Source organism: Sapajus apella, unplaced genomic scaffold, assembly GCF_009761245.1.
Source record: "Sapajus apella isolate SASKATOON/1434 unplaced genomic scaffold, GSC_monkey_1.0 scaffold122, whole genome shotgun sequence".
Lineage (NCBI taxonomy): Eukaryota > Metazoa > Chordata > Mammalia > Primates > Cebidae > Sapajus > Sapajus apella.
In genome coordinates, this window is record NW_022437062.1 from 713,426 (window position 1) to 723,451 (window position 10,026).

Below are 10,026 nucleotides of genomic sequence, written 5' to 3' on the forward strand. Positions count from 1 at the left end.
TTCGCTCTTGCTGCCCAGGCTGGGGTGCAGTGGCGTGATCTCAGCTTACTTCAACCTCTGCCTCCTGGGTTCAAGTGATTCTCCTGCCGCAGTCTCCCAGGTAGCTGGGATTACAGGCGTCCGCCACCACACCCGGCTAATTTTTTTGTATTTTTGGTAGTGTTGGGGTTTCACCATGTTTGCCAGGCTGGTCTCAAACTCCAGACCTCAGGTGACCCACCTGCCTCGGCCTCCCAAAGTGCTGGGATTACAGGCATGAGCCATTGTGTGTGGCCCCTGTTTACTTTTTGTACAATGGTGATAGCAGCCTGAAGTATATCCATTTGATCGGATCATAAATCAGTACATTGCCAGTATAGTGGTATATGCTTATTTATAAGAGAGTAACAAATGATATATAAAATAGCCAAGTTCACTATTAATCTAAGTTAATCTGACTAAACACTCTTGGGTAGACAAAAAAGTATACTTTCATAGGACGTTGCAAAAGTCACCTATAGCTATGAGTATAGTTAAGTATTCTTAATAGCAAAGATAAGTATTCCAATTTTTAAAGTTCTTATTTAGGCTATTTGATGATAAAGGGATGTGCTTGTAAAAATGTTTATAAAGGACCTAATTTTTACAAAAGGATTTTTTTTTTTTTTTTTTGAGACGGAGTTTCGCTCTTGTTACCCAGGCTGGAGTGCAATGGCGCAATCTCAGCTCACTGCAACCTCCGCCTCCTGGGTTCAAGCAACTCTCCTGCCTCAGCCTCCTGAGTAGCTGGGATTACAGGCACGCACCACCATGCCCAGCTGATTTTTTGTATTTTTAGTAGAGACGGGGTTTCACCATGTTGACCAGGATGGTCTCAATCTCTTGACCTCGTGATCCACCCACCTCGGCCTCCCAAAGTGCTGGGATTACAGGCTTGAGCCACCACGCCCGGCCTACAAAAGGATTTTTAAAAATATTGTTCTAACCTGCAAATGAGCTTCTCTAGCTGGAATCAAGGTTTGTTTGAGACAGTATAGTATAGTGATTAAGAACACAGATTCTGCTAGTCTGCTTAGGCTTAAATACTGGTTCTACTACTTATTAGCTGGGTGACTGTGAGTAAGATACTTAACCTCTCTACTTCCATACTCTGATTTATCTGTAAAGTGGGGATAATAACAGTATCTACATAATGGGGTGGTTATGATTAACTGAGTTACTACCTGTAAAATGCTTACAACAAGGCCTGCCAGACCCTGACATGTAGTAAAAGCAGTATGTATTATTGTTGTTTTTTAAAAAAATTTTTAAATATATATTTTATTGCATTTTAGGTTTTGGGGTACATGTGAAGAACATGCAAGATTGTTGCATAGGTACATACATGGCAGTGTGGTTTGCTGCCTTCCTCCCCATCACCTATAACGGGCATTTCTCCCCACGTTATCCCCACCCCCCACTGTCCCTCCCCTAGGTGCCCCCACAGACCCCAGTGTGTGATGCTTCCCTCCCTGTGTCCATGTGTTCTCATTGTTAAACACCCCCCATGAGTGAGAATATGCGCTGTGTGATTTTCTGTTCTTGTGTCAGTTTGCTGAGAATGATGGTTTCCAGTTCATCCATGTCCCTGCAAAGGACACAAGCTCATCGTTTCTTATGGCTGCATGGTATTCCATGGTGTATATGTGCCACATTTTCCCTGTCCAGTCTATCATCAATGGGTATTTGGGTTGGTTCCAAGTCTTTGCTATTGTAAACAGTGCTGCAATGAACATTGGTGTGCATGTGTCCTTATAATAGACTGATTTATAATCCTTTGGATATATACCCAGTAATGGGATAGCTGGGTCAAATGGTATTTCTATTTCGAGGTCCTTGAGCAATGGCCACACTGTCTTCCACAATGGTTGACCTAATTTACACTCCCGCCAACAGTGTAAAAGTGTTCCTCTTTCTCTACATCCTTTCCAGCATCTGTTGTCTCCAGATTTTTTAATGATTGCCATTCTAACTGTCATGAGATGGTATCTCAATGTAGTTTTGATTTACATTTCTCTAATGACCAGTGATGATGAGCATTTTTTCCTATGTTTGTTGGCCTCATATATGTCGTCTTTTGTAAAGTGTCTGTTCATATCCTTCACCTACTTTTGAATGGGCTTTTTTTTCCTTGTAAATCTGTTTTAGTTCTTTGTAGATTCTGGATATCAGCCCTTTGTCAGATGGGTAGATTGCAAAATTTTTTTCCCAATCTGTTGGTTGCCGCTTCACTCTAATGACTTGTTTCTTTTGCTGTGCAGAAGCTCTGGAGTTTGGTTAGGTCCCATTTGTCTATTTTGGCTTTTGTTGCCAATGCTTTTGGTGTTTTAGTCACGAAGTCCTTGCCTATGCCTATGTCCTGAATGGTTTTGCCTATATTTTCTTCTAGGGTTTTTATGGTGTTACGTCTTATGTTCAAGTCTTTAATCCATCTGGAGTTAATTTTAGTGTAAGGTGTCAGGAAGGAGTCCAGTTTCTGCTTTCTGCACATGGCTAGCCAGTTTTCCCAACACCATTTATTAAACAGGGAATCCTTTCCCATTGCTTTTGTCAGGTTTTTCAAAGATCAGATGGTTGTAGATGTGTGGTGTTGCCTCTGTGGCCACTGTTCTGTTCCATTGGTCTGTGTCTGTTTTGGTACCAGTACCATGCTGTTGTGATTACTGTAGCCTTGTGGTATAGTTTGAAGTCAGGTAGTGTGATGCCTCCAGCTTTATTCTTTTTGCTTAGAATTGACTTGGCTATGCAGGCTCTCTTTTGGTTCCATATGAAGTTTAAGGTGGTTTTTTCCAGTTCTGGGAAGAAGGTCTTTGGTAGTGTGACATGGTAATTGCCCCATAAGCTGCATACCCCATCCATACCTCGGCTTTCCATTGAAACTGCTCTCTGTAACCCTAATATGACAGGCAAGCAGTCTAAACCCCTACCATCTTGGCCCCTGCGACTTGTAATAAGTAACTAAGGTCTGTAATTTCCATCCTACCCAGACAGTGTGTAAACTAATGCTTATCTTGACTTCTGTGAACCACTTAAGTAACAATCTGAATGTTCAAAGTCCCCTGGCCCTCAATGTCCAAAGCCCCTTGCCCTCACCCCTGCCCAGGAGGTGGTTTACGGGCATAAATGGTCTTGACACCCTACTTTTGGGGCCACGGGTTAAAGAGACGTGAGTCCCCCATGGCCGCCAGCAATAAAGACTCTGTAATTTGGCCTAGTGTTAGTCTCAGTGGTGATTTCATGCTTGCTCGGTTACAACAGTAGCTTGATGGGGATAGCATTGAATCTGTAAATTACTTTGGGCAATATGGCCATTTTCACAATATTGATTCTTCCTAACCATAAGCCTGGAATGTTTCTTCATGTGTTTGTGTCCTCTCTTATTTCCTTGAGCAGCTGTTTGTAGTTCTCATTGAAGAGGTCCCTTACATCCTTTGTTACTTGTATTCCTAGGTATTTTATTCTTTTTGTAGCAATTGTGAATGGCAGTTTATTCTTGATTTGGCTCTTTTTAAGTCTGTTATTGGTGTATTGGAATGCTTGTGATTTTTGCACATTGATTTTGTATCCTGAGATTTTGCTGAAGTTGCTTATCAGTTGAAGGAGATTTGGGGCTGAGACTATGGGGTCGTCTAGATATACAATCATGTCATCTGCAAATAGAGACAATTTGACTTCCTCCTTTCCTAATTGAATACCCTTTATTTCTTTTTCTTGCCTGATTGCTCTGGCTAGAACTTCCAATACTCTATTGAATAGGAATGCTGAGAGAGGGCATCCTTGTCTAGTACCACAATTCAAAGGGAATGCTTCCAGTTTTTGCCCATTCAGTATGATACTGGCTGTGGGTTGTTTTGTTTTGTTTTTTTTTTTTTTTTGATTTTTTTTTGAGACGGAGTTTCACTCTTGTTACCCAGGCTGGAGTGCAATGGCGCGATCTTGGCTCACCGCAACCTCCGCGTCCTGGGTTCAGGCAATTCTCCTGCCTCAGCCTCCTGAGTAGCTGGGACTACAGGCATGCGCCACCATGCCCAGCTGATTTTTTGTATTTTTAGTAGAGACGGGGTTTCACCATGTTGACCAGGATGGTCTCGATCTCTTGACCTCGTGATCCACCCGCCTCGGCCTCCCAAAGTACTGGGATTACAGGCGTGAGCCACCGCGCCCGGCTGGGTTGTTGTTGTTTTTAAATGTAATAAGTATCTCTAAAAACTGAGTCACTAGAAAAGTATGAGTCCTTCAACATGGGATTTAGGAACGTGCATGTTACATAAAAGGAAAAATGTTACTAAATTCCTGCAAGTTGCCAGAAAACTGAATGCCACCTTCAGCATTCCTTTGGCAAAGTAACAGCAAAAATGTGGGATTTTAAAGGCCACAGTGCAGAAGAGTTCATATTGCTTACCTCTAATGATAAAAATTGTAATATGGTTTCTTTAGGTAGATCCACCTGTGAATACACAGAAATGTATATCATCTCTCGGGTAACTCTCAGCAGCACATACTACTACCTTGTGACCACGGTGTCATGTGGGATACAGCAATTTGAATAGGGTTGGCAGAGACTGGGATGCTATTGTATTATGAAAGGGCTTAATGAACTGTACAGTGTTAAGATCTTAGCACTGGAGAATTAATAAGCAGTGTAAACTGTACTCCCTGTCCCTCTACATCACAACTGAAAGGTTTGACACTGCTACATGTATTCAGTGTAACCTTAGTAAGGCAGAGGCCTGAAATATGTAGGAAAATGGTTTTTGTTTTCATTTTCCTTCTTCTATCTTTCAGGAACAAAGAGGAGAAATAACCTTCAATTCTCCCCCTAGTTCTTTTTTTTTTTTTTTTTTTTTTTTTGAGACGGAGTTTCGCTCTTGTTACCCAGGCTGGAGTGCAATGGCGTGATCTCGGCTCACAGCAACCTCCGCCTCCTGGGTTCAAGCAATTCTCCTGCCTCAGCCTCCCGAGTAGCTGGGACTACAGGTGCGTGCCACCATGCCCACCTAATTTTTGTATTTTTTTAGTAGAGACGGGGTTTCACCATGTTGACCAGGATGGTCTCGATCTCTTGACCTCATGATCCACCCGCCTCGGCCTCCCAAAGTGCTGGGATTACACGTGTGAGCCACCGCCCCCGGCCATCCCCCTAGTTCTTAATAGTTTTAGATTGCATGTGGTTCACATCAGTGACAGTAAGGCCTGCATACAAACTCTGCTGACACTGTGCAAAAAGCTCTGAACCCTGAGGCAACCACTTTGAAAGTATGGACAGAAGCCACCTTCAAATTAAAGCCACTTACAGCCAGAATTTCGATTTCACTGCTTTTCTGATGTAAGTTGGCAAGGGAGGTCTGAAGTCGAGTTTGTACCTAATAATAAGAAAACAGAATTCAGAACGTGTTAAAAACCAAGCCATCTTTCTTGCCATCTTATTTCCTATCCCAGGATACAATCACAGGGTAACACACCAAAGCCTACAAAGGATTCCAAATAGTGTCTAAAGGTTTTCCCTTGGCCCGGCACGGTGGCTGACACCTGTAATCCCAGCACTTTGGGACGCCAAGGCCGGGGCTGGGGGATCACCTGAGGTCAGGAGTTGGAGACCAGCCTGACCAACATGTCAAACTCTGTCTCTACTGAATATAAAAAAAAATTAGCAGGGTGTGGTGGCAGGCACCTATAATCTCAGCTACTCAGGATTCTGTGTGGGGCGTGAGGGTGGGCGCTTATAATCCCAGCTATTGGGGAGGTACTGGTGAGCCATTATCGTGCCAGTGCACTCCAGCCTGGGTGACAGAGTGAGACTCTGTCTCAAAAAAAAAAATTTTTTTTTGCTCTTAATCCACCCAGAAAGGAGTGTCTAATATGATCTCAGGGGAAATTAGATTCTTATAATCTATCTTGACCATTTGTTTAATAATCCTTGTCAATTATCTCTTTATAATTTTGAAATGATGCCTAATAAAGGCCCAGTACAGTGAAACAGTGCACAGAGAAGCAGAGAGATAGATGGTAGTATGAAGCTAAAGTGGGAAAAAGGGAGAGGTGGCAGCAATGAGGACATGGCATGAGAACTGAAACTTGGTAGGTGATGAAGGCAGTAGGAAGATGGGAAAAACAGGCTTCCACTCAAATCCTGAGAAACAGCTAGATGAGCTTACAAAAATAAAGTACCTGATCTTTGTATTTTGGTCTGATTACATTTCTAAAATCGCTCTTTCTTAACACTCAATTTATTGCATATGTCCACAGCAAACTCTAATACTCATATGCAGTAAATTTAACTCAGTGTTCTACTGTAGTTATTTTATTTTGAGACAGAGTCTTGCTCTGTTGCCCAGGCTGGAGTGTAATGGCGTGATCTCGGCTCACTGCAATCTCTGCCTCCTCAGTTCAAGTGATTCTCCTGCCTCAGCCTCCTGAGTTACTGGGATTACAGGCACGCCACCACCCTTGGCTAATTTTCGTATTTTTAGTAGAGACGGAGTTTCGCCACGTTGGCTGGGCTGATCTCAAACTCCTGACCTTGTGATCCGCCCTCCTCAGCCTTCCCAAAGTGCTGGGATTACAGGCATAAGCCACCGCACCTAGCCTATAATTATTTTCTTGTATTCTCTATATAATGCATATGCTGCTGCTTTTTTTTTGAGAGGGAGTCTTGCTCTGTTGCCCAGGCTGGAGTACAGTGGCATGATCTTGGCTCACTGCAATCTCTGCCTCCTGGGTTCCAGTGATTCTCCTGCCTCAGCCTCCTGCATTGCTGGGACTACAGGCATGTGCCACCACACCTGGCTAATTTTTTGCATTTTAGTAGAGACGGGGTTTCACCATGTTGGCCAGAATGGTCTTTATCTCCTGACCTCATGATCTGCCCCCCTACCGCCCCGCCCCGGGCCTTCCAAAATGCTGGGATTACAGGCGTGAGCCACCGTGCCTGGTCGCATATGCTTCAAAGTTATAAACTTGTTTGAGGACTGGGGCCATGTTAATGTCTTCTACATGTTACACAGCCCTTAGCACACCATTAGGCATATAGCAGATGCCAAAACCATGTCTGGAATGAGAAACCTGCCTTAAGTCTTGTCATTGGCCTCTTCTACTTTGCCATTTAGAGCACAAACAAACCAACCTTGACTACCTTTAGAGCCAGATTAGATAGTTTTCATTTAGATGCAGTCACTCTGACAACAGCTGCTTCGAGGTGCCCACAGTGCACAATGGCCCCTCTTGGACAGATGGAAATCCTAGAGCCAGTGAGATGCTTTGTATTGATAAGGCTTTCAGAAGCCACCCAGTTAGGGAAGTTTGAAGAACAATTTTTTTCTTGCAAAAAATATTTCCAAGAAATTCCATGTTTCTTATTTTCCTTTCCTGTTTTTTTCTCTTCTGTAAGTCACATTAGAAAGCCAAAGAAACCCTGACCCTGCGTACCTGAGTTTCATACCGCCTCCTAGTGCTGGCTGACAGCTTCTCCGGGGCTAGCACACTCACAATGGGAACCACTGCTGCTCCATGGATTTCAAACAAACCTGAGACAAAGAGAGTTTCAAAATGTGTAGCCTTATCTGGTCCTACTTTCTACATCATCCTAGAGGGAGATGGCAGAGTTTATTAGTAGACATCCTGTCGTGATTCTAAGGCTAGATCATGACTGGGCTTTGTTTTCTATCCCTGCAACCATCTGCACCTGACAGGTGAGGAGCCCAGAACCCCAATAACCAGTGGTTTTGATGTTTCTCTCCCCAGGAAGGGGCTGGTGGAAGGTGCAGGGAGGCAACATGAGTCATCAAAACCTCAGGGGCCTAAGAAAATCTTTAAATTTCTCCAAGAATTCGAAATCTGATGGCAACACAAAGTCAATGCTAATAGAAGTGAATGGGAAAGATTCACTTCTGTTCGAAGCCAACTATGTCTCCTCATAGACTTAATTAGAGCACTTCTTTTTCAGAAAGGTTGAGAGAGGTGATGAAAGTAAAGGCATAACTATCACCACTGTGCCATCTTAGCTTTCATGAGAACAAAATTTATATAGTGTCTTTCTTCAAGGGATTTCAAAATACTTCCTTCAGTCCTCTTTATGAGGAAAATTATCCACATTTCACTTATACAATAAATTGAGTAAAAGGAAGATTAAATCACTTGTAAAAAAAAATAAGAGATATAGCAGAAGAGTCACCTAAATTCCAGTTGTTTTATCATTTTCTAGGATGTGGATTTCAAAGCATAGGGATGAATTCCATGTGGTATAATTTACTGTGTATATGTTATTTAAAAAATATATTTGCAGTGTCACAAGCAGTTAGCCACAGTAGTAAGTGCTTACAGCAAACAAATAAGCATTATTATGTTCAGATTATAATTAGTAATTATACCTGAGGCATTAGAAAATGACCCCTTCAGATTCTGTACTGCAAGATTATCAGAAGCTTCTCTGAAAACAAGCAAACAAAAACAAAGAACAGTCAATAAGGCAAAAGCAACACATAACTACATGTTTAGTGAGCCACTTTTCCATTAAATATAAAAACATATTCTTGGTTATTAGTGGGTGGAAAAACAAAAAATATGCATTTAGTTAAGCTTTGGTCAAGAGCAAGTAAAAAATTATAAAGGATGTCTTTTTTTAAGTTAACACCTAAAGAAAACATTCTGATTTATTCAGCTGGGCTTGAAATCCTGGATCCACACAAGAAGTTGATTTCAATGAAATATAATGGGTTTTCTTTTCCGCCCCCATCATAATACAAGGAAACATGAGCAACAGCAGCCCCACCTTCATTATGGCAGCAGCCTTGGCAACCACCCACAGGAGAACATTTGGTAAATAAGGATAGTCTTTAAAAAGCAGTGAATGGATGTTCTTTCAAATGCTGTGAATTAATTTATAGCCTTTGAGAGAGACAACAGCACTCTATCTTGGGAAAACAGGGAAATAAACATCTGCGTGGAGGAAAAACTTTGAACCTTTCCGTGCTAAAACTAAATTCCATGTAGCCTTTTAAGTGTCTTGGTAATGTTCCCCCATACTCACTAGTTGGCTGTTTCTTTGTTTCTCTTCTAAACCTCTGTCTTTGATTTAGATCTGTAATTCTAATACTGGTGATGTCAAGAACATTCGTTATGTTCCCTCAGAAACACCTAATGATGAATTTATTAAACCTAGGTGCAAATAGGAAGGGGTGGGGGATGAGAAGGACAGGACAAGGCTTATATTCTATAAGCCAGGAGTTCTCAATCTTGGCATTACTGATATTTTAGGCCAGAAAATTCTTTGTTGGGGGTTCCTAGTCCTGTATCCTTTAGGATGTTTTCGCAGTATTCCTGGCCTCTCCTAGATACCAGAACTTCCCAGTTGTGACAACCAAAAATGTCTCCATATATTGCCAGATGTCCCCTGGGAAGCAAAATTATTGTTGGTTGAGAATCACTGATGTAAGCCAAAAAAATTATACAGTGTTATATTTTCTGATAATGAGTAAATATTTAAGAATTGCTTGAGGCAGGACAATTGCTTGAGCCCAGGACTTAGAGACCAGCTTGGGCAACATTGGGAGATCCTATCTCTACAAATTTTTTAAAATTAGCTGGGCAAGGTGGTATATGCCTATGGTCCCAGCTACTCAGGAGGCTGAGAAGGAAGGATCTTCTGAGCTTGGGAGGTTGAGGCTACAGTGAGTTGTGTTTGCACCACTGTACTTTAGCCTGGGCAACAGTGAGACTCTGTCTCACAAAAAAAAAATAAAAAAAAAAAAGGCCAGGCACAGTGGCTCACACCTGTAATCCCAGCACTTTGGAAGGCTGAGGCGGGTGGATCACGAGGTCAAGAGATGGAGACAATCCTGGTCAACATGGTGAAATCCCACCTCTACTAAAAATACAAAAATTAGCCGGGTGTGGTGGTGCATGCCTGTAGTCCCAGCTACTTGGGAGGCTGAGGCAGGAGAACTGCTTGAACCTGGGAGGAGGAGATTGCAGTGAACTGAGATCAGCCCCTGTACTCCAGCCTGGTGACAG

The 10,026-nt window shown here is 42.4% G+C and overlaps 1 protein-coding gene across 6 annotated transcripts in view; it reads right to left on the minus strand.

Moving 5' to 3' along the window:
* The window catches only part of EIF2AK4 (eukaryotic translation initiation factor 2 alpha kinase 4), a 113,245-nt gene that overhangs the window by 1,563 nt on the left and 101,656 nt on the right, over positions 1-10,026 (minus strand). For 3 of the 6 annotated variants that reach the window (XM_032261186.1, XM_032261189.1, XM_032261190.1), the window contains 4 exons: positions 8,385-8,443; positions 7,444-7,541; positions 5,313-5,381; positions 4,421-4,465 (listed from right to left, as the gene is read on the minus strand). In XM_032261186.1, the coding sequence (XP_032117077.1) occupies positions 4,421-4,465; positions 5,313-5,381; positions 7,444-7,541; positions 8,385-8,443 (271 nt within the window). Of the gene's footprint in view, positions 1-4,420; positions 4,466-5,312; positions 5,382-6,909; positions 7,257-7,443; positions 7,542-8,384; positions 8,444-10,026 lie in introns of those variants that run through there. The other 3 variants (XM_032261188.1, XM_032261187.1, XR_004263738.1) reach the window with 3 other exon arrangements.